Genomic DNA, 25,072 nt, shown 5'->3' with positions numbered 1-25,072 from the left:
GTGTGTTAGAAAATGGCCTGGTGTCCCCCTAGGCTTGGAGCAGTGCTACTTTCCTGCTTTCTTATTCAGAGGAGCAGGCTTTCCTTCCAGATCTTGAGAAAGGGGGCCCCTGGTGAGGGGTGATGTTTGTAGGGGGACTTGGGCTGCATCCTCCCAAGGGAAGCAGCTGCTCTCTTACCCCACCCACTGCGCCTGAGAGCTTGCAGCCTCTGGGCCTGGCTCCCTCCCGCCCTTCTCTCTCTCTCTCTCTCTCTCTCTCTCTCTCTCTCTCTCTCTTTCTCTCTCTCTCTTTTTCCTCTCTCGTCAATTCATTCTTGATTCACCTTTTCCTAGGCCAATCCTGGGTCTTGGAAGGGGTGGAGGAGGAAAGCTGGCTTGGGGTGAGAGTAGGTAAGGGACAGTTAGTGTGCTGGCGGTAGTGGTTGCTCTGGGCTGGGAGAAAGAGGAGGAGGATTATGGAGCAAGTTAGTCTTTGGAAGGAGGAGGTAAGGTTATGTATTTGTGATTCCTATTGGGGTGTTTAAGGTGGGTGAAGGGGGTCAGTGCTTTGCCCCTTCCCAGTTAGTAAACGGTTGAGAATGGAGATGCTTTGATGAGTGGTATCTAGCCTTTTTTTTTTTACCCCCAGAGAAAAGGAAAGTTGCCCTAAGAAGGGAAGTTGAGTTCAGGTTCAGTCAGTGGCGTTGCGCATTTGTTTTCCATTGGATGCAGAAAGGGCAATTTGAATCGCAGCTGGGGGGGGGGGTGGGAGAAAGGGATGGGGGACGCTAGGAGGAGGAACAGCAGCTGCCAGGGGCTGAGGTGAAGGGGGGGGGTGTAGGGGTTTGCTGTTCTGGAGTGCCGTTGATTGAAACAGAAAGGGAAAGATAGCAACCAGCCGTTTCCTGCGTGCTCTGCCGTTGGGGCACACAAAATATCCTGGGCAAACCCCTTGTGGCCCATTATGCCCCGCACCCCCTTAGATTTAGCAAAGGCCTTGGGAAGATGGGAGGGTGGGTATCCTAGGGACTCTTGTGTCTCCTTTCAAGAAGCTGGCCTTTTTTTTTTTTTTTTTTTAATTGTTAGCCTTCCAGCCTCCCTTAAAAAAATTGTTTCTAAGGCAGCCAGCTCAGGAGATTGACAACACCCCGCCTCTGACAGAGCAAGGAGGACACGTTGGGGGCGTGCTCCTTGCTATGTAGCTTGCTAGCTGCAGCGTCCTCTTTGCCTGCCTCTCTCTGCTCTGTCTCCACCTCTTGTTCCCAGCCTTCAGAAGGCAGCTGCCGCCGTAAACAGGGTTGTTTGTATTTGTTGGTTGCTGTAGATTATTAATTTTTTTGAAAGGCCAATTGTGTATTTTTTAAGCTAACAACAGAGATCCCATGTAGTTGGAGAACCAAAGGCCTCATACATGACAAAAAGACTGAGCCGTTCAGGTTACTTGCATGGAGTTGGTGCTTAAATGTGAGTTGATTTTTGCTTTTTTAAAAGGTACAGCAGCAAAAACAAACAAACAGACAAACCTATCTTATGTTGACACAGCATTTACCTGCGTATTTAAACAATGAGACTTGACTGGTTATAGGTAGAATTCTTGAGCATATTAGGAATTGTTTGCTTTATGGGGATTCCTGAAGCGGCAGCATCTCGTTGTTTGTGCTTACGTGTGTTGTGTTGAAGGACCATGTGTTCAAGTTCCAAATGTTCTTATCACATACTCAAAACCAAAGTTGTTTTATTTATTTATTTATTTTTACTTTATGTGCATTGTATATCTACGGGTGTCAGATTTGGAGTTACAGACAGTCGTGAGCTGCCACGTGGGTGCTGGGAATTGAACCCGGGTCCTCTGGAAGAACAGTCAGTGCTCCCAACCGCTGAGCCATCTCTCTAGCCCCAAAACCAAAGTGTTATGTTGACAGTTTCCAAATCATTACGTTTCAAGAGACTGGTTAGAAAGAGAAGAGACACCTGAATTAAGGGACCTTAATGTCTGAGCATCAGAATATTGTAGCTGTTGATCCTTTACAAAGTACCAGTAAAGTTATAATCAGGTACCAACAGTTTCTCACCTATGAGTGTTATGAGAGGGCTGTGAGCTACTTACTTCTTTTGCCTTAATGATAATTTGTGGCATAAAAAGCTTGTGGAGGAATTCCAGTTACTACAAATGAGAGCAGACATAACAGGGGGGTTTTCTCCTAAAAGCGTGTGCCTGAATGGTAGTCCCTATTTTATTGTGAGAAAGCGTTGACTCCTTGCATAACCCAGTGTTACTATTTTTTCCTAAACTAGCTTGAATGTTGGTAAGCTCTTTACTGGTAGTTTGAGACCATCTAACATGGGCTGATAGTTAACCTGTTGTTCCTGGTAAGCTAGAGTGGCAGCCTCAGCATGGAAACCAAGCATCTTGTGACATATTCTCACACATTGGTGGGAGAGGTCCACGGGGCTTACTTCAGGCTGACATACTTACAGGACCCTAAAGCTTGCTTCTTAGAGCTATCCCTGTTTCTTAGGAAATCTTGGCCTGGACTCGTGGAATGGTTATGTGACCCAGAAGGATTCTAACCTCTTTAAATTGTGGATTAATAACTCGAAGTTGCACGTAATCAAAGCTAAGTCCTAAAGCTTCGTGACAGCGCTTCCAGATCCCCCTGTAGGACTCATGTTAGTCACAGGAGACCTGTTCTTCGTTGTCATTGGTTCTTTGCTCTCCTTGGATAGAAATCTCTCTGGTAACAACTACATGGGAGTTCCTTGGGACTCCCTTCTGTTATGATGCATAGGTGTTTGGGCGCTCTGTGTGAGTTAGGGAGTAGAACCAAGGTTCCATCGTCCCCTGTAGGACATCACAGAGGTCTGGTCTTGTGCTGCTTTTCCATGATCTTCATGGTATCAGCAGCTGTCTCAGTTGAGGTCCGTCTAAATATACACAGGCAGGCAGCAACCTCTGTTGACTAGATTTTGCATTAGTTTAACATACATTTCAGAAGCATTCCAGCAGCTAGCAGTCTTTTGATTTCACATGCCTTTCCTGTCACCTCTCAACACATGAAAAGTGGTTTTCTCTTGATCTCAACATTGCACACTTTAATTATATGTGATATGAAGACTGAATTACAACATGAGTGCATATTTTTTTTTATGTAAAGTTTCAGTAAAGTCCCTATGGCGTAGGGGAGGCTTTTAGATTGGGTTTAGAAACAAGGATCATTCTCTAGCTGGAAGGCAGCTGGAGAGTGTCTCTGGTTGGTTTTTTTTTTTTTTTTTTTAAAAAATTTAATGTGGCTGGACAGTGGTGGCACACATCGTTAATCCCAGCAGTTGGGAGGTAGAGGCAGGTGAATTGCTGTGAGTTTGAGGCCAGCCTGGTTTACAAAGTGAGTCCAGGACAGCCAAGGCTACATAGAGAAACCTTGTCTTGAAAAACCAAAAAATGTTAAGCAGGTGTATATACCCAAAGAGCTGTGTTTATCTTTCAAGGCCTTTGCAGCTAATCCTGAGCTTGGCAGAAGGTGAGTGAAGCTGAGAGAACACATTGGGTGTGAGCTCTTACTCACCCCTTTGTCACTGTCCGTTAGGACACAGTGAGCAATTTTATGTTTTATGTTTTATTTGTTTGTTTTTGAGACAGGGTCTAATTATATAGACTAGGCTGGCCTTGAGTTTGGGGAGATCTGCCGTTCGATACTTTCTGAGTGCTGCGATAAAGACATGTGCCACCATGCCCAACTGGGCAGTCACCTCTAACTATAAATTTCTGATCTATAACTCTTTCTGCACTGTTACTCTTACTTTTCCTCCTCCTCCTCTTGTTCATCATCATCATCGCCACCATCATCAAGTCATGGTCTTGCCATGTGGCTTTGGTGTCCCCCAAGTGTTGGGATCATAGGCGTGCACCACCACACCTAGAATTTCTTATTCTGAGCTTATTTCAAGAGTTAGAGTAAGTGGGACTCTCTGGTGCCTTTTAGTAGTAGATTGTACCCTTGCTTGCTTAGCCAGCATCATCATTAGATAGAAGTTTCACCTTGGGGGGAAAGCTTCCATCCTATGGGGGGAAAGCATGAGGATATTGCTGGAGTTGACAGCACAAGGGGGAAATACTTTTGCAATGGGATCTGGCTTTGTTGCTCATACTGACCTTGAACTTCTAGGCTCAAGCAATCCTCCTGCCTCAGCTTCTTATACTGCTGGGACTACAGACACATAGCACTGTGCCTGACTTGAAGATCAAGCTTCAGATAAAATCCTGAGTACCTGTAGAACCCCAGAGTTACCTCTTTGTTGAGCTAGATTTATTTCCATTGTCGCATTTTTTTTTTTTAAATCTAAAAGGAAGCTTATTTTCAGTGTGGATGATATATTTAGGTGTATAAGCTTTTAAGTGAAAAGAGAAATCTGGAGCTGGGCGTGGTGGCGCACGCCTTTAATCCCAGCACTCGGGAGGCAGAGGCAGGTGGATCGCTGTGAGTTCGAGGCCAGCCTGGTTTACAAAGTGAGTCCAGGATGGCCAAGGCTACACAGAGAAACCCTGTCTCGAAAAACCAAAAAAAAAAAAAAGAGAGAGAGAGAGAGAGAGAAATCTGGTTCATCAATGTATCTATAAATCCAGAGCAATAATAATAATATCTCCTTTGAGTTAGGGGTTAGTAAATCCTGAAATGAAGTGCTGAATATTAAGAATTCAATCTTAAGATATCTTTTTCTTTCTCTCTGAAAGCCATATACCATGTCTCCACCCTTCCCTCTCAATTAAGCCTCTCAGGGCACATGCTCCTGGAGGAAATGATTCACAAAATAGTGAGTTCCCTTCTGATTTGAAGTTACGAGAAAATGCTCCCATTTGGGCTTCATTTCTCATCTCTGCTCACCTTGGAGCCGTCCTTCCAGAGAGCAGCTGTGCCGGCCAGTTGTCTCCCTTACTTACTCTGTGGCTGGAGGGGGTGGCAGTGGTACTTCTGCCTGCTTGGAGGCGGAACAGACTGCAACGCCTCTCTCTCTTTTGGAGACTCGCTGTGTTTTAATTGTAGGTCTCCTAATTAAGATCTCTTTGTGCCTGCCCACATTCCTCTGGTGTTGGCACAGAAGTTCAGCTCCCTTCTAGCACTTAGCTGAAGCCCTTCAGTCAGGCCTTTTGTGAATATCTTGTCTTCTGCTGAGGTGGAGAGCCTAGCCTGGTGGCCTGGGTTTTGAGGAAGGGAAAACTTTTTGACTCTCCGTGTACTAGTATGAACCTTCTGGAATATTGCTGCCATGGACTCCTTCTCTGTTTGCATGTCATTTTCTGGGATTAAGAAAGGTTAAATTACTAATGAGTCTGGCATGATGCACCTATATTTCAACCAGATTTTTAACCCTTTAGGCACCAGTAGGCAGTAGATGCTAAGGAGCTCAGTGTTACAGAGTTCTTGCTCTGGTCTTATCAGGCTTGGCTCATCAAATGTGAGGATTAAGTTTGAACATGGATTAAATCAGAGACCTGGTCATTATTTTATTTTGTTTTTGTGTGGGCTGCTAGGTTGTGGGGGTAAATAATAAAATGAAATTATTGGTTGACCCCAAATTGTACCAGAATTTTGGAACAGATTAAATAAAATACTGAATAAAAGAGCTTTGAGATTGGGATTAGAATTAGCTTTTTTTCCCCCCCCCCCCCCCAAACAAGGTTTCTCTGTCCTAGACTCACTTGGAAGATCAAGCTGGCCTGGAACTCATAGCAATCTGCCTTCTTCTGCCTCCCAAGTGCTGGGGTTAAAGGCTTGGAATTAGCTTTTTAAAAATTACATTTATTGTGCATGCACATGAGAGCCCGTATGAATGTACATGTATGTAGTGCTTTCGCATTTATATGAAGGTCAGAGGTCAACTTTGTGGGAGTTGGTTTTCTCCTTCTACCACGTGGGACCCAGGAATCAAACTTAGGTTTCAGGTTTGGCAGCAAGTGACTTGACATGCTCAGCCATCTCATGGGCCCCTGAAATTTAAAAAAAAAAAAAAAAAAATTGCCCCCCCCCCCCACTAAAATTGTTGCTAATTGTAGGTGCCAGTGTTTCTTGAGGTCAGGAACTGGCTGAGCTGAGCTTCTAGAATAGTTTCAGGAAAAGCTAGATTAATTTCTGTAAAAGGTAGCTCAGCTTTGGTTTTCATTATAATAGTGCTCAAAATGCAGCACACGCTTTCCTGGGTCTCACATAGCATGCTAGAGGAAGTGGGGAGTCTTCGTGAAGAAAAAGATCTTAAACCTTCACCTGGGCTCAGATGGTTTCATTGATCACACCACTGCGAGGTAAGCAGACAAAGGGCCGTTTTGTTGTTGTCCGTGTCGTTTCTTGGTGGTGAAGGCTTGAGAGAAGGCTGTCCAGGGTCTTTTATGGCATGCATTAAATAAGCTGCAGGCCTGTGTCTTATACCTGAGTGGGTGGTTTTATGGCCTAATTCTCTAATTGCTGGCATTTATGACAGTGCGGATGCTCCTGGCTCTGTGGCTGAGGTAGATTGTACTGGTAGTAGGGAGAGAAAAGGGGCCCCTTTGTTAGCCTTTCATTTTCTCCTTCAATAAGGTCTCTGAGAAAGCCCTGAGGAAATGCTCAGACACTAGAACTGAGAGAATGACTTCCCATAAAACGGTTCTTTATGTTTTTAAAAGGAATGAGTTGCTTTTCTTGACCTAGCCAAAGAAATCCATACCACCACTGTTAAATATTTCAATGAGTTTTTTTTTTTTTTTTTTTTAAACCTTGTCAGGTTACACATCTCATGGGAGGCCAACCATGAGGCTGAGGCCATTACCTAAGGTTTGCTTTTAAAGACCTGACTTGCAGTTGTAGACTTGTAGCGGACACACGTTCCCTTGTAGAGTTAGCACAAAGCTTCCTGGAGACTTAGTTTGACTTTTTAAATTCAGAATGTACCACCCGAATGGATTTTAGTTTAACAGTGGTATAAATCTAAGAGTTAGTTGGCAGTTTTTTGCACAGCGCGTGAAAATTTCCCCTTGTTTGAAATGAGTAGTTGTTTTTCTATTTGACAAATAGATTGGAGGGATTTCCCCAGATGTCTTACCTCTAATTCTTGCTGCAGCAAGACTGTATGAGGTTCCAGTGGGTGGGGTCTATTTCACTTGTGTTTGTTTCAGAGTTGGAGTTTCTTCCGTATATTTTACCTTTTTTCTTGCACTTCTGGTTTTGTGTTTTGCTGGGATGTTTGTAGGTCTGTGAATGCTGTTTTGAGCATCTGTGCTGCCTGAGAGCTCTGACCCTCATCGTCCATGCAGATAGCATTGTCTCATTCTCTTTTTTACTGCATCCAAGTCATTGTGGCTCTCTGTCTTGAAACAGAGTAACGTGATTTGTGAGTGGGTTTTTGGAGGAAATATTTCCATTGGGCTCACTTCTGAACTTGCTTCTAAAAACTAGGAGGAAGTTATTCACACATCCAAAATAAATATCTCGATTCTAGAGCAATAGATATTGATAGGTACCTGAATTTAACAATAGATATTGATAGGTACCTGAATTTAACATTTGTTCATTCATCAAAACAGATAATTTCTAGATCAAGCGCAATAGCGTCTCCCTAGATTATTGCCTTTAATTATAAGCAGTAAAATCTTGAAGATAGCATCTCTTTAAGCTTGGTTAATGAGGAAATCCTTTTGTAATCTCTCTGGCTGGGAGTTTTTATTTGTGCATATATAAATGCTTTTAGAAAGGGGATAGTGTGAGATAATACAGCACAGTGATTAGGGGCTGCTAAAACTGGGCTCTGGATTTAGACTACCTGGATTCAAATCTTAATTTAGCCGTGTATTATCTGAATGACATTGCAGAGTTTGACTTCTTCATGACTTCATTTGCAAACCAGGGGTAACCATGCTTCCTAAGAGTATTTATTGTGAAGCTTAGTTGAGACCATGTATGCAAAGCACTTAGTGCTTTGCTTAGCACATAGGGAGCCCTAGTTATTATTAGAATGAGAAATTGAAACAGCACGAGAGCTATAATCGTTGCCTCATAACTGGATTGTTTTATTACTTTGAGAGGGGTGTGTGTGTGTGTGTGTGTGTGTGTTGGGAGCATGTGCGTGCGTGTGTGTGCACAAATCCATTTGAGTGCTATGGTTAACCCCAGCCCTGACACGACATGTGCTCTGTGTGTCCTGACTCAGAATGTTACTGATTTTGCTCTGGGTTTCAAGTTAACCTGTAAACTAAGTGGAACCCAACTGAAGGATGACTACCCATCCTGTTGACAGTAGGGCATCATTGTAGCCAAGGAAAACAGAATCAGAGGGGAGAAGGAACAAGGAAGCTTGGCTCCGGAGTTGTGGAATGATCAGGACCAGGCAGCTGCATAGGAGGTGCTGGTCTTTATGACTAATAATTCTTTTCTCTCTGTAGTTCTGGCTGTCCTGGAACTCACTCTGTAGGCCAGGGTGGCCTTGAACTCACAGAGATCCGCCTGCCTCTGCCTTCCAAGTGCTGGAATTAAAGGTGTGTGCCACCACTCTGGCTATGACTAATATTCTTAATCTTTTTATTAATGTAGTCACTTGTGGTCCCTTAACTAGAAACCTCAGGATTTGCGCCCCACGCCCACCCAGGTTCAGATCCATCAATCTATAATTGGTGACTATTTGTTGTTTATCCTCAAGTTTCAATTTGGACAGAATCAATATTGGAAGATCTAGAGAAATCAGTGCAGTCAACAGTTATAGAAGAGATGCTGACTTGTAAGTTAGAAATTCTGGGAATTAGAACTTGAGAAATAAATAAATTTAAAAAGAATTAGTAGAGAGAATTGTAACCTTAAGAGGGAAAGGCCCAGAGCTGGAGCTAGGACTCAGGAGGTAATAGTACTGTCTGCTTGTGTAGACCTGTGTTTAGTTCCCAGCACCTGGATGGCAACTCTGTCCACCTGGGGATCCAGTACCCTCATCTGGTTCCCATAGGCACCAGGCACTGACAGGATGCACAGACACGTTCAGGAAAAAACATTCATACACATAAAATAAAAAAAATTTAAGTGTTTCTGTCTCGTTAAAGCAAAAAACAAAAACAAAAAAGCTGACAGGTAGCAATACCAGAGAAATCCTATCTTGAACAAAACAAACAAGAAAGGAAAGATGCAGTTCTGTGGTACCTCTGTCTTTAAAACTTTTATTTCGGGGCTAGAGAGGAGGCTGAGCAGTAAAGAGTACTCACTACTACTGCAGAACATGTGGGTTCCATCCCAAGCACCCACATGGTGCTTCACAGCCATTCATAACTCGAATTCCAGGGCTTCTGAAGCCCTCTTCTGACTTCCTCAGGCACCAGGCATGCACGTACAGACAGACAGACAAAACATCATACATAAAATAAATCTAAAAACGTTTTTATCTGTGTGAGTGTTTTGCCGGCACACATGTATGTGCGCTGGGTGCATGCAGTACTTGCTTGTACTTGGCAGAAGAAGGGGTTGGATGCGCTGGACCTGGAATCACAGCAGGCTGTGACTACCGCAGTGCCATGTGGTCGCTGGGAAGAGAACTCGGGTCCTCTGCAGGAGCAGCAAGTGCTCTTAAATCACTGAGCCATCCTTAATCTTTCCAGACCCGCAGTGCCTCTTTTATGAGAACATGTTTGGGGCTGGTGAGGTGGCTCAGTGGGAAAAAGGTGCTTAACACTGACCTTGATGGCCTGAATTCAATCCCTACAATCTGTATTGTGTAAGGAGAGAACCAACTTCTGCAAGTTGTCTTCCGACCTCCATATGTACACTGTGAGACACACACACACACACACCTGCACTTATGCACACAGATCATACATAACATACAAAATAAATATAGCCAAATTTTTTACAAAAAAGAAATGCTTACTAAAGCATTACATACCACTTTTTGATGATGGTGCACGCTTTTAGTCCTAGGCAGAGGCAGGCAGATCGCTGTGAGTTCGAGGCCAGCCTGGTCTACAAAGTGAGTCCAGAACAGCACTCTGTTACAGAGAAACCGTATCTCAAAAAAACAAAAACCCACTACATGCCATCTTTTACAAGTCCATGCAATAGCTTTCCTTGGGTCATGTGCCTCAGGGTGGCAAAACTGATTCACACCCTAGTGTGTATTGACCTCCAAGGTCACTCTTGGTCTCCACATTGTGTTAAAGTTCTTTCTCTCCACCATATCCTCCCCCCCCCCCCCATCCACTGAGTGTCTGAGTCCTATCTAGGATGCTGTTAGAGGGCCTCTTCCAACTGGCTGTGCTGTTCCAGCTCAACAGTCTAGTCTGTCTGTCACTGAGGGCCATTATGCTGTTCTCCTCACCAGCCAGCCTCCCTTCTCTGCACACAGTGTGGCCAGTGCTTTCCTTAACAGAAAGGATTCTCTCTGTAGTTCACCTGGTCTGTGTGTCTGCATTTGAGCCTTCCGTTCATTTCTTCGCTCTGTCTGCATCGGACAGGGGTACCATTAGTCTTCTCTCTGCAAAACCGCTTTGCCTGAGCCTTCACTTCTTCACCTGCCTCTGGCTTATTCAACTTGTGGCTCAGCTCAGATCTTCATATCACAACTCTGCCGTGAGGCCATTCACAGATACTGCTATGAGTTGAAATTCAGTTTCTTCTTAAAAAAAAAAAATTTGTACCTAAACCTCACAGAGCTTACTTAGTCCAGGCTTCCTTTTGCTGTGGATACTGGTCGGTTGTCGTCTGTCTTTACCTCAGTGGTTTATGACTACCTTTAGGACTCATGATTTCTTGGTTGTTGCTTGTTACAGTGGTAGATTTTTCTGTAGAGTGGACCAGTGACTATTTATTGAACGTTTAGGAACACTTTGCAAGGATTTATTAAACTAGGAGAATGTGTACAGCTAGGTAATTTTGACTTGCTTTTTAAGAAGACAGTAAGCAGGCTGGGGAGATGGCTCAGTGGGTTGGAGTGTAAGCCTGAGGGTTGCACTGTGGATGTGCAGCACCCATGTAAACACTAGGCCTGACTGCATGTGCCTGGAGCGCCAGTCCTGTGATGGGTGGAGGCAGGTGGACCCTTGGAGCTCACTGGCCAGCCAGCCTTGTCAAAACATGTTGTGAGACCCTGTCTCAAGGCAGTAAGGTAGAAAATGGTATCCTCCACTGGCCTCCATGTCTGCAAGCATGCACACCCCACATAAATATACCTACACACACAAGTATGGCAGGGGAAAGTATTAAGAGCCATCACAGGATTTTTTAAATGAATAATTATTAATTATTGTTTGAGACAGGGTCTTGCAGTGTAGCCATGGCTGGTCTTGAACTCCCTATGTAGACGAGGCTGACCTTAAACTCAGGGATGCACCTACCTCTGCCTCCCATACAGGACTTAGTTTTAAAGGTCAGACGTGGGCTTGGAAGTGATGTTGGGGTATTCTGATTAGATGCCATTATTTTTCATGTAGATGGCATTTAGCACTGATCGTTCCCTTACTTGAATGTTGCTTCCATTTCTAGGGTCCTCAGCTTAAAAAGCATGAGGAGACTTGGAGATGGTTGTGAGAGGACACAAAGGCTGGTAATAAAAGTAGAAGTCAGTGAGGAGAGGTTGAGGGATGAAGGGTTAAAAGATAACTCCAAATTCTTCAAAAACTCTAGCTCCACTGAGCTTGGAATAAGAGAAAATAGGTTTAAACTGAATTGGGGTGGGAGGAATGGAAAAGAGCTTGTTGGTAATGATGGTTGTCATAGTGATGGAAAAGGTTACCAAAATAATCCCCTCTGGAGGTAAGTTTTAAAGTACAGTTCTGCCTACATATGTATAAAGTGCTCTCTCTACCTTCCCTTCCCTTGAATCAATAAGTACAGCTGTCCTCAGCCCCTTGAGGACGTGCATCGTGTTTTATATCTTTTACTATTCCTCAAGGGATCCTAGGGCCTCAATGGCTCCTCAAGAACTATTTGATTTAGATTGTCAATTTATGACAATAATTAATTTTTGTAGTAAGCTTCCAGAGAAATGTCTTTATGAAATAATGGCGTTTGTAGTGGTTTTGTAGGAGAATACAGACTTTTAGAAGTGAAGCTAAGAGCCAAGTGTTAGACATCGAAAGGGAACCAGGCATAGGAGCAGACTGGTCCTCGTACGGGAAGTAAGTAATTGCCTGGAGGCTCAGTGCCCATCTTCATGCCTTAAAGGGAAAGGCTCCAGAACCACTGCTTACGGAGGAGGGTTGTAGCAGAGTGCTTGCAAGTTGCTTCCAGTCTGACATCAACTTGCCTCATGTGAATGAGTCTTACATAAACGTCTGATCCTTGGCTTTTGAGTCTGCGTGGAGGGTTTGCATCACTCAGAATGAAACCTTTTTAGATATGTTGGGTTGCAGAAAGCATTTCCTGTACAGTCAGACTGAGAGCTGTGAATTGGGATTATTCATCTAGATTACTAAAACTCTGGGCAGAGTTCGTATTCACAGCAGCCATCTCTCCCACTGCCAGGACCTCGACTGGGGTTGTTGAACTGTTAGAAAATTTAAATTTGGCACTAGGAGTTGTATATCAGTGCCTTTGAAGTGAATTACTATCAAGTTGACTCTCTTTAAGTTTCATCAAGCCATGTCCACTTATAACCAGTTACTCTGGTTACAATGAATGACTGCAGGTCACAGAAGCTGGTTCACTGCAGGTGGCGCCAGAGTGAAGGCTGCTGGGCTCCCTGATTGCTGTCACAGAAACCAGAGAGAGGAGCAGGCTCACAACTCACTAGTAGTTTTTACTTGATAACCACACTGGGCCTTATTCAGAGGGGAGAGAAGATAGAAACACCTAATTCCCTTTTGCTTTCTCTTCTTGTTCTTGTTTTTGTTTTGAGACAGGGTCTCACTCTGTAGACCAGGCTGTCCTTGAATTGAGAGATCTACCTGCCTCTGCCTCCCAAGTACTGGGATCAAAGATGTGTGGTACCACATTGCTCTGTTTTCTTTTTTCTTCTTGAGAGCCTCTATCAGAGCAATTTTTAAAAAAGATTTATTTATTATTTATATAGTATTCTGCCTACATGCGCATTGGATCTCATTACAGATGGTTGTGAGCCACCATGTGGTTACTGGGAATTGAACTCAGGACCTCTGGAAGAGCAGGCGGTGCTCTTAACCTCTGAGCCATCTCTCCAGCCCCCAGAGCAATTATTTTAAAATGGCAGGGACTTTTTTTTTTTTTTTTAAGTAGCGAATGCCGCCTAACGGGCTCCCTCTCAGAACAATTGTCAGTAAGACATGGCTTCTCCGACTGTAGTATTTGAGCATTACATCCTGAAAAAAATTAGTCGATGGAGAACTTGGTAGCCCTGTTGCTTTCCAAACAGGGTTGTTGGTGCTGTTACTCTTCACAGTGCTCCTTTGTGGAGAGATGGCCCTGTTTACTTTGGAGGGAAGGAAGTTGTGGCTTTCTCAGTGATAGCCAAGGTACTGTTGGTCAGCCAGTAGCCCATCATCCTAAAGGGAAGATGAAACGTGACTCTGCATCTTGATGAGAACAACACACCAGGAGAGAACTGAATCTCACAGTGACAACATGGTAGTTGAAAACCAGGCATGGTAGCTCATTCCTGCAGTGCCCCCACTCAGGCGGTGAGTTGAGAGAATTGCTACTTAGTGAGTAATAGGCCAGTCAGGACTACATCCTAGGACCTTTATCTCAGAAGAGAGAGAGGGAGGGAGGGGGAGGGAAAAACCCAACTAAACTTGAATAGGATGTAGCCCAAAATGAACTTAACTGCTTCAAGGTGATAAGGGACCAAATCCTCTCACCGTTGTTCACAGTTAACCGAGCGGGTGTTGACTCTCCTGGCCTGTAGATTGGGTTAGTTCTCTCTACAATTGCCGCTTAGGTGGGCTTGACAAACAGCCGATTTAGACCTGGGAACTGCGCAGGCTGAACTGTACCTGATTTCCTGACATGGGGTCTCGTGTGGCCTTGAACTTGCTGTGTGACTGAGGATGGCCTTGAACTCCTGCCTCTGCCTGCCAGTTGCTGCAATTACAGACCTGTGCCACCATGCTCAGCCTTGATTATTTGTTTCTAATGATTCTGTAAAGTAATTTGGGTCGTTGCCAAGAGTCTGAATAGCTTACTGTCTGAGCTGGTGCTTGCATCCCTCTGTTTTGTTTTTAAAGACAGATGAGCTGTTTTATGACTTCCTCTCTTTCTGAAGCAGGGTGGGTAGAGCTCACCTGCCTCATTTGCTTAGCTTCTCCTAAGCATCTTTGCTTCTTGTTCTTGTTGACATGGAGTGAGTTTGAGGGGTGCTGTTGCCTCCTCTTATGGTATATAGCATTTGTGGGTCTTAGGTGACACTTGCTGGGTAGAACTGTATGGTGTGGCCTCCTGTTGCTACTGAAGAACTGTATTGATACAGTCTTTGCACCCTATAACCCCTGCAGCAGTCAGAGATCGTATGTGGGTCTCTTCCTCCCTGTGATGCACTCAGACAGCCAGCTGTCGCCTCCACGTACCTGCCATCGGAGAGAATTGGCCCTTGCCGCTGCTGGCCAGTTCACAAGACACTGATGTCAGCTCAGTAACTATAGGTTTCTTATCAGTCCCCAAAATATCTTTGAAAGTGCTGTAATTACGTTAGTACTTAGACCCGTGCTGTATTTTAAGCTAAACTTTAAAAAAAGAAGTTAGGTAATAAGCTCCAAGGGGGCAGGAGCTTGTCAAATGCTGAGACTCCAGCACCTGGCCACTCACTGATATCGTGGGAGTTGGGGGATCCTGGGGCTTTGTACACATTGGATGAACACAACTCCTGAACTATTACTGTTTCATTTTTATTTTGAAGGGTGATTTGTTTTCTAAAAATTATTTTAGTTACATATGTGTTTTACCTCCATGTATGTCTGTGTGAGGGTGTCAGATCACTTGGAACTGGAGCTACAGACAGTTGTGAACTGCCATTTGTGTGCTGGGATTTGAACCCATGTCCTTTGGAAGAACAGCAGTGCTCTTAACCACTGAGCCCTGCTTTTTTTTTTTTTTTTTTTTTTTTTTTTTTTTTAAGATAGGGTCTCTTTGTAGGCCAGGCTGGCCTTGAGCTCACAGATCTGTCTGCCTCTGGAGTGCTAGGATTAAAGACACGCTCTACCACACAGGGGACAGCTCTTCTTGATCCTCTTGCCTCCAACTCCCAAATGCTGTAGTTAGCAGCATGTACTCCACATTCTACTTTGAGGCAGAATCTTGCTGAATTGCCTAGGCCTGCCTGTTACTGGAATTACAACAGTTTATGTGTTTAGTTGTGTTATACTGGGCATAAAAATAGAGAAAATTTAAAACTATTTTCCGAGTATTGGATAGTATTTCCTTTTCAGCTTAAGGGAACTTGGTGATACTTCTGTGCCATGGTCTCTAATCCAAGTGGCCCCTCCTATCCAGAGCCGTCCTTTCCCTGCGAGCACTGGAGTCCAGCCCTTCTCTTCACTCAGGATTGCACCTGCCATCAGCCCCTTGCTTGCACAGGCAGTTCTCAGCCCACCCCAGTAGAAAGCCATCTGTCTGAATACAATCCTCCTTTTTCAAAACTGTTGGCCCATGTCCTCCTCCAGTCATTACCTGTGTTTCACTCCTTTTTACCACAGGCTATCTTGAAAGTGTTGTAATTGCTGTCTCCACTCTGACCTCTCAGGCTCTGCTCAACTACTACAGTTGACTCAGCTGAAACAGCTTTTGTCAAGGTCCTCAGGGGTCTCTGATGAGTCTCAGTCCTTGTCTGGTTAAACCTTTCTGCAGTGTTGGAACCAGCTGGCCTTTACTCCTTCCTTCAGCCTTTCCCCTGGACCCTGACGCGCTGTGCTCACCATGGCTTTTATCTTCACTGAGTTTGCCTGTGTGGTGCTCCCAGGAGTCTCTCTTCTGCTGCCTTCTCTCCCAGCTGATCTTTTCTGGCTTCCTCTATGTACTGAGAACTATTGCATAAAATTTAGTCTTTACTACTGGCTACTTTGTCGAGTCTCCAACTTTGTAGCCAACTGCATATTTGACATTTGACTGCATATTTGGATAATAGTAATAATGACTTTCTTGGCTAACATTTACTGAGTGTTTATTGTGGGCAACACCTCACATATATTTTTTTCACCTAAGCTTCATGACTGCCCTCTATGAGGTCCCTCTGTCCTAGCCTACAGGCAGGGAAGTAGTTAGGCATTTGGAGTCCAGTAGGGATTTCACACCAACCATCTCCCAAAAGTCAATTAAATCTTTGCCCCCCAAACCTTTGCCGTTCCTATTCTGTTTTGGGTTGAGACTCCACGTAGTTAGTTGCTCAGGCCTAAAACTCCATAAGAGGTGTGCTTGATTTCTTTTCATTCTTATCCCAAATCTAAGCTCAGTAATTCCGCTGCACTACATCCAAAACATACCCTCAGTCCCAGTCTCCTCTCACCCCAGACCTCTCCCTGTAGCCTCCTGCCTGGACTGCCTTTTCTCATCTCCAGAGTTTGCTTTTCACACAGTAACTGTGAGTGCCAGTATCAGATACATTATTTATTCATGCTAACCCTGGCAGTGTGTGCCCCCACTGCTTGGATAAACTGAAATTCTTCACCTGTGGCCAGAGGTGAGATGGCCTGTGGCCCAGCATGGTTTTCTCCTGGACCTCTTCTCATTCATTCGGCCACCTGCTACATGCGCGCGCGCGCGCGCGCGCACACACACACAGACACATGCTTGTTGATGTCTCTAGACTCTTGCGATTGTTGTTGGGCTCTTGTGCCATCTAGGCCTTTATGTTTGGATTCCCCTCATTTTGGTCCATTCAGCAACTTTGTCTCTGCAAATGCCAGATGCTCTGCCTCAATGAATGAAGTGCTGGGCACCAATAAAAATGTATTTACTAGTGGTTCACAGATGTAATCCCAGGGCTCAGGAGGCTGAGGCAGGAAGATTATTGTGAGTTTGAGACCAGCCTGGGTTACAAAAATTCTAGGTCAGCATGAGGCTACAGAGTGAGACCTTGTCTCTCAACAAAACAAAACAGCTAGATAAGGCAGGAAATTTGCCTGGAATTTTTATTGAGGCCTTGACTTAAATAACAAATAAACCTCAAAATATTTAATAAAAATTTTTTGTGTGATGTGTGTGCATATATATATATATGCTTGCATGTACATGTGAGGCTAGTATTTTCCTCTGTCACTCTCTACCATATTTTGTTTGTTTGTTTTGGTTTTTCAAGACAGGGTTTCTCTGTGTAGACTAGGCTGGCCTCAAGCTCACAGAGATCCACCTGCCTCTGTCTTCCTGAGTGCTAGGGTTTGCTTCCACTGCACCTAGCCACCATAGTTTGGTAAGGGTGGAGACTTTTATTTATTTATTTATTTGTTTGTTTGTTTGATTGGGGGGGGTTGGTTTTTCGAGACAGGGTCTCTCTGTGTAGCCTTGGCTGTCCTGGACTCACTTTGTAGGCCAGGCTGGCCTTGAACTCACAGCAATCCTCCTGCCTCTGCCTCCCGAGTGTTGGGATTAAAGGCTTGCGCTACTACCCCCGGCAGGTGGGGGCTTTTTCTTTACATTGACTGGACAACAAACCCCTGGAGTCTGTCTTGTCTCTATTCCCATTGGCATTGCAGTTACAGATACATACTGCCATGCCTGGCTTTTATGGGGGTGTCCAGGATTTGAACTCAAGTCCTCGTGCTTGTCTAACAACTACTTTATTCCTGAGCTCTGCCCAATCTCATTTCATATGTTTTTTATTTTTTGAGACAGTCTCCCTAATATTTTACTTTCTGTTTGCTTCTTTTGTTGGTTTGTTTTTGCTTTCTTTTTTTAAAGTTTAATATTTACACAAATGTTTTGCCTGCATGTGTAAATGTACGGGGCTACAGTTGCCCACAGAGGTCAGAAGAGAACATCAACTGGGAGTTACAGATGGTTCTGAGTCACCATGTGGGAGCTGAGAATTGAACCCAGGTCCTACAGAGGAACAGCCAGTGCCCTTAACCGCTGAGCCATCTCTCCAGCCCCTTTCCTTTCTTTCTTTCTTTCTTTTTTTTTTTTTTTTAAAGAAAACGTTTTGCTGTATAACAACCCTGGCTGTTCCGGAACTTCATTTGTAGACCAGATTCACTTTAAGCTCATAGAGATATACCTGTCTCTGCTTCTCAAGTGCCTGGATTAAAGGTGTGCACTACTACGCCCAACCTATAATTTTAAATTACATTTATCTGTTATGTGTGTGCATACATGTGGAAGTCAGAGGATAGCTTGCCTGGAATTGGTTCTCTCCTTCATGTATGTGGGTCGCAGAGGTCAAACTCAGGTCATCAGGCTTGGCAGCACACCTTTACCTTTAAGGCATCTAGCTAGCCCTCATGTAGTTTTTATGGATGGGAAATACTCTTAGGCTTTCAAGCCACTTAAAAGTGGCGTAGTCTTAATAAGGTTTATGTGTATGAGTGTTTTCCCTGTATTGTGTGCCACATGCATGCCTGCTGCCCTCACACCAGAAGAGGGCATTTGACCCTCTAGAACTTGAGTTACAGATGGTCATAAGCCACCGTGTGGGTGCTGGGAGCCAATCCTGGTCCTCTGCAAGAACAACAAGTAATCTTCATAGCTGAGCTGTCTCGGTAGCACTCAGATTTGTATTTTTATTTATTTATTTATTTGGTTTTTCGAGACAGGGTTTCTCCGTTTAGCCTTGGCTGTCCTGGACTCACTGTGTAGACCAGGCTGGCCTCGAACTCACAGAGATCCACCTGCCTCTGCCTCCCGAGTGCTGGGATCATAGGCTTGTGCCACCACACCGGGCAGCATCTCTAGTCATGGAACAGACAGACATGGCTCTTAGTTTGCCTAGCCCTTGGTGAATTGCCACCTCATAGAAGCTTTTCCTGGTTTCCCAGTGGCTTGCCCCATAGCTGACACACCACTCTGTCCTGTCTGTTTCTCGTTCAGCATTTATTTTCTGTCTCTACCCACTAGATTAGGTGCTCATGGGCAGGGGTTTTGTTACTTCCCTGTGCTAAATAGGTTTTTGCCAACTTGATACAAGCTAGAGTCATCTAGGAAGAGGGAACTTGAACTGAGAAAATGCCTTCATCAGATTGGCCTGCGGGCTAGTCTGTGAGAGTGTTTTATTGATTAATGATTGATGTGGGTACCTCTAGATTATGGTTAATATCCTCTCTGGGCAGGTGGTCTGGGAGCTGTAATAAAGGCAGCTGAATGTGATCCTGGAGAGCAAGGCAGTGAGCAGCTTTCCCCTGTAGTCCTGACTCTGCCCCTGCTTGAGCTCTTGCTCTGACTTCCCTCATTGGTGGACTGTGGTAGGTGGGTAATGGAAGCCAAATACGCCTTTTCCTCCCCAAGTTGCTTTTGGTTTGGGTGTTTACCACAGCAGGAGGAAGCAAACTAAAGACATTCCCCGTTTGTGCTATTTAGTTTGTCTACTTGACCCAAACTAGTCACCTGGAAAAAGGAAACATCAATTGAGGAAGTGCCTTCATCAGGCTGACGGAGGCATGATCTATAATTGCTAAATGATGTGGGAGGGTTTAGAGCATGGTGGGTCCGGACTATACAGGAAAATAAGCTGAGTGAGCCAATGAAGAAGCACCTTGGGTTCTCCTTCAGTTCCTGCCTCAGCTTCTCTTGATGGAGAGCCGTAGCCTGTAAGCCAGGTAAACTTTCTTCCCCAAGGTTTTTAATTTTTAGTTTTTTTGGTTTTTTGAGACAGGGTTTCTCTGTGTAGCCTTGGCTGTTCTGGACTCACTTTGTAGACCAGGCTGGCCTCGAACTCACAGCGATCCACCTGCCTCTGCCTCCGGAGAGCTGCCATTCCTGTGCCTGCCTTCTTCCCCAAGCTTTTTATCAGAACAAAGAGAAGCAAACTGGAACAGCATTTGTGTATCTTGAGGGTCAGACTACCTGGCAGTTGTTCTCAGTGAGTGAATGCGGATCACAGTTGAGTTATGGCTGCTGGTTGCTCTCCTTTTGTCAGCCTCCTCCTGTGAGCCGGTGGCAGTGCCTGCTCCTTACTGTTTCAGGCTTTTCCCAATGGTTTCAGTTTTGTCTTGTGTGTATGGTGTTTTCTCTCATCTCTATCCTGCTGGGGCTACTCTGTCCAGCCTAGCCAGTTTCTGCATCAGTTTTCTCTTTCTCCCATTATGCTGCATAAACTGTGGCCTATTACCATTTTCGTAATTTGTTTCCTTCAGAGCTGCATGGTCTTTTAGCTCAGGGTGTTATTGAACTAGATAGTCATGGATGCTTCTGCCAGGCCTGTGCCACTGTGTCCTGCCAGAGCCAGACTTCTAAAAACATAGTGGTTGTGAGCATTCTTGAGAATTGGAAGAAACATGTTTCCAGTGGCACATACAAACACGTGTGATTTACCTGTGTCTCACAGGGACTTGTAATCCTGCTCTTGCCTCTAAACCTTTTTACAACTAAATCCATGCTTACCCTCTTTTTTACCTTTCTCAAGAGAATTCCCCTCCCTTGTGCTGCGTGTTCATTGCTTCCTGCTGCTGCTCCACCCCACCCCCCCACTTCATTCCTTTTCCACTTATTACCTCTTTGCTTTTTAGGATTTTCAGTTATTTCTTCCCTGTTATGTTCCCCATTGGTGAAGAGTCAACCTCAAAAATTGTGCCCCAAGATGTCCCTTCCCTTCCTTGTTCCTTGTCTCTCCTTCCACACATAACTGAGTTTTTCAAAAGTAATCTGCATTTGTTTCTATTTTTCCACTGTGTGTGTGTGTGTGTGTGTGTGTGTGTGTTTGTGTTTTACTGGGAGTCAAACCACGTCTTCAGCATGCTGGGCAAGCAGTCTATCAGTGAGCTGCAGCCTCCAGCCCCATTCCTACTTCTACAACATAGCTTGTTCCTCCTGCCTGTGACACTGAGTGGCACACCAGCTTGGGTAGTAGCACAAGTGCCTCCCAGTTTGGATGTTCCACTCTGCATGAGTCTCAGCTGGCCATGCCACCCCTTGATAACTGCTTGCCCAGAGTGTCCTTCTTCCTGGCAAAGCTTGGTGTGCATATTTCCTTGGGACTCTGTTTACCAGCCTGTCTTTTTGTCTTTATATTCTTTCTCTGGTAGGTTGATATAGTACAGGTTAAGCAGTTCCGTATTCATCAGGTCAGATGTGGTTTCTCCAGGTCATGTTTTTCCGTTAGACAGCACAGAAAGGCATTTCTAACTCAGATGTCGGAGGCTTTCTCTTTCTATTCCTGAAAGTCTGTCTTTGTTCTGTACTCCCAACCTTAGTGACTGTCCCCACAAACCATTTGGCCTAAGCCAGGCACCTCAGTCCTGTCTCCTCACCTAACAATTTCCATATCAGAACCACATGGTCAGGGCTAGCGAGACTGGTCAGGGACACACACTGCTGCAGAGTTCTGACCGACGGCTCACAGCCGCCTGCAACTCCAGCTCTCAGGCACCTGATGCCCTCTTCTGGCCTCTGTGGGCACTGCTCAGACACATGCATTAAAGAAAAAGAAAAATACATGCTATAAAATGTTTGTAGGATCTGTCCCTTTTGCTCAGCCTCCTGTGCCACTGTAGTGACTGTCTCTGGCTCTATAAGCAATCTCAGAGACTATATATGTTATACACACCCCTAATCATAGCCTGGGCTAAAATAAAAAAAATAATAACACAAGATAGGATGGACAGGTGGAGGGCCTTTCACAGAATGTGGGCAGCTTATTTGCCACTTTGTTTCTGTCTTAGTCACTGCTCTGTTGCTGTGAAGAGACACCATGGTGAAGGCAACTCTTATAAAAGAAAACAGTGACGGAGTTTGCTGCCAGGTGTGGTGGCGCCTATCTGTAATCTCAGCACTCAAGAGGCAGAGGCAGGGGCCAAGCAGATTGCTGGGAGTTTGAGGCCAGTCTGGTCTACAGAGCAAGTCTCCTGTCTGGGGGTGGAGGGGAGGGCGAGTAACTTGCTTACAGTCTGAGAGGCTTAGTCCGTTATCGGCTGGGCGAGGAGCATGGCAGCACTGGAGCAGTAGCTGAGAGGTACAGCGTGCTCAGGTGGTGCTGCTTCCTGATGATTAAGCACTCGAGTATATGAACCTCTGAGGCAGTCTTATTTAAACCACCACAGTCTGTAAAAGTGTAATTACGTCCAGAAAGGATTTCTGTGCAGTTTACATAGTCAAAGGATGTATGTGTTTTACATGCACATGCAGCCCAAATGTCACTCATAGGCTTAGTGGAACAAAGTAGTTTAAATGATAGGGTCCTTTGCTGTTGGTTTGTTTAAACACTGGGATGTTGATAAGGCTTCTTTCATCAGCGTTTTAATATAAAGTTACAGGCATAGAGGAAGGACAAAACAGTCTCCTTTTCCATCCAGTCATAGTGATTTGATTGGTTTGTTGAGACAAGGTCTCTCCATGGGTAGTTCAGGCTGGCCTCAAACTCTTGAGTTCTTGCCCAAATGCTGAGATTACAGACTGTTGGTACTTCAGGTGTGTGCCACCTTGTCTGGAGAATCACCAACCCCATAGAGCCTTTAGGATGAGGTCTACATGGGCTAGGAGGTAATTTTTAAGCCCTTAAAGGCCTGCCAGACCTTCTAGGATCTGCTTCCTACCTCCCCTGTTTCTGAATGCCGTGCCTCTGCTTTTGTGTATTTATTTGCTCAGCTGACATCACCCTTGGTCCCATTCTCAAGCTTTATTATCACTCGAAGGTGAGCTAGCCGCCTCCTGTGTGCAGTGGTTTTCCTGACCCTTTGTCTTGCCTGGCTAGCTGCCTTTGTGCAGCGGCTCCACATTCAGTCTTCTAGCAGGGTCTCCCATGTACTGCATTCTGTTGCCGCGCACTTAGCTGTCCCGCTTTTCCCTCTTGCTGCAGGGTCTTACTATAGATGCAGAGTCTGGCTTCAATTTAGATACATGTTCAGCCTTCTAAAAGCTGCTTGAAGATGTCTTCTGTCTCTGCTTATCCCTCGACCTACATGTAGATTTTTAAAAAGGAGTGTGTGCGCGCATGCGCGTGTGTGCATGTTTGTATGCTTGCATGCGCTCACACGCTCCTGAGTCCACAGAGGCCAGTAGAACACGTCAGCTCCTTTACAACTGGAGTTACACACAGTAGTAAGTCTTCATGTGGGTACTGGGAACTGAACCTCAGTCCTCTGCAGTAACAGCAAGTGCATCCTCTGAGCCATCTCTCTTCAGCCGCCCCACTCACGTGTTTCTTGTAGAATGAATTGGTTTGCTTCCAACCCGCATTTATTTATTTGAGATGTTGTGAACTGTATTCTCATTGTGTCGACCAGGTTGAACTTCAACTTGCAATGACTTCCTGCCTCTGCCTTCTGAATACTGGAATTACAAACATAAGCCTGCACACCAGACATCCCAATGCCTTTTTTTTTTTAAAGATTTAAAAAAAAAAAAATTACTTTCTTGGCAGTTCTGGGCCTTGAACCCAGGATATTGTGCCTCATTCATGCTGATAAGCACCCTGCTGTAACCTGTCTCAGCTCTCAAAACCAACTTCCAGTGTCATTATCATAAATGTTGCGTACCTCTTTTGAGACAGGTCTCTCATTAGTCAGACTCATCAGTTGGGCTGGCCCAGTTGGCCAGTGAGCCCCAAGGATCCCTCTTTCTCTGCTTCCCTGGCACTAGGATTGCAAATGCATCTGTCTAAAAGAGTTCATCAAGGTAAAGAATGTAGTCACCGGGCTGGAGAGATGCCTCTGAGGTTAAGAGCAATGTCTGCTCTTTCAGAGGTCCTGAGTTCAATTCCCAGCAACCACATGAGATCTAGTGCCCTCTTCTGGCATGCAGGCATACGTGTAAGCAGAACACTGTGTACGTAACAAGTAAATAAATCTTTAAAATAAATAAATAATAAACTTTAAAATATATTCATTATACCTCCTCAACTTTTGTTATTCGATGTTTAAAACTATGCTTTTTTTTTTTAAAGCAATTTTTATGTTTTAATTTTACTCAATTTTTTTCTGTGTGTGGGTGTTTTGCCTACATGTATTTATGGGTACCACATGTACGGCTGACGCCTGTGTAGGCCAGAGGAGGCTGTCAGATCCTCTGGAAACTGGAGTTACAGATGGTTGTTAGCTGCCATATGGGTGCTGAGAATTGAACTTGGGACCTTCTCAAGTGTAGCCAGTGCTCTTAACTGCTGCATCATCTCTCCAGCCCTTTTTTTGGCCCCCCTTTTTTTTTTGGCAATTTTAAAATAAATCCTCCATTACCCCCTGTGGCTACCTTTCAGCACTGCAGATCATTTCTCCCTCCGTTAGAGTTGGAGTCGTGTGTGCCTCTTGGTGAACCTCTCCCCTTTTCTCCTCTTGCTCAGCTTCTGGTCGCTTGTCTGCTCTCCCTTTAGACGCCTCATGTAAGCAGGCTCTCAGGGCACTTATATTTCTGGCTGGCTGACTCTGTAATGCCACTGAGAATGACCAAACTTCCTATGTTTTAAGGCAGAATAGTGGGATGTGCCCTGTTTTCCTCAATCATCATTCACTAGTGTGACTAGAGCTGACGTGGACCTCAAGTGCACGCACTTGTTCAGCATGTCTGCTTGGTCCCTTTGCTGTGCAGTCCATCTGGGATGGTAGGTTTTGTGGTTAGACTGAAGACTAAAGGCTCTCATACTATTTTTTAAAAAATAGCTGTTGTAGCGTACACTCCCACCTACTGTGCACAGATGCTGACTTTTCCCTCATCTTCACCAGCACTTACTATTGTACTAGCTTCTCCAACACCTGTAGACTGATCTCTCATGATTGCTTGTTTATGTTGGGGAATAAACAGAGCATGGTGTATGCCAAGCATATATACATTCTACCACTGAGCTATATAGTCCTCAGTCCCTGGTACAGATGCTGCTGCTGCTGCTTCTTCTTTCTTCTTCTTCTTCTTCTTCTTCTTCTTCTTCTTCTTCTTCTTCTTCTTCATTTCGTATCTATCGTTTATTGTGTGTACGTGTACACATATGAAGATCAGAAGACAGCTTTCAGATCAGTTCTCCCGTTTCCCCATGTGAGTCCTGGGGATCAAACTGAGGCCATCAAGCTTGGCATTAAACACCTGTACCTGCTAAGCCAGCTCATCATCCCAGTAAACAC

At 44.7% G+C, this 25,072-nt stretch overlaps 1 protein-coding gene across 1 annotated transcript in view; it reads left to right on the top strand.

Moving 5' to 3' along the window:
* Kmt2a (lysine methyltransferase 2A) overlaps positions 1-25,072 on the top strand; it is an 81,730-nt gene that overhangs the window by 1,341 nt on the left and 55,317 nt on the right. Inside the window, exon 2 of the mRNA XM_051156320.1 lies at positions 1,345-1,443. Coding sequence (XP_051012277.1) covers positions 1,345-1,443 — 99 coding nt within the window. The remainder of the gene's footprint in view (positions 1-1,344; positions 1,444-25,072) is intronic.

The sequence above is a fragment of the Acomys russatus genome, chromosome 14 (assembly GCF_903995435.1).
Source record: "Acomys russatus chromosome 14, mAcoRus1.1, whole genome shotgun sequence".
In the NCBI taxonomy this organism is placed as follows: domain Eukaryota; kingdom Metazoa; phylum Chordata; class Mammalia; order Rodentia; family Muridae; genus Acomys; species Acomys russatus.
This window is presented reverse-complemented; position numbering and strand designations above follow the sequence as displayed.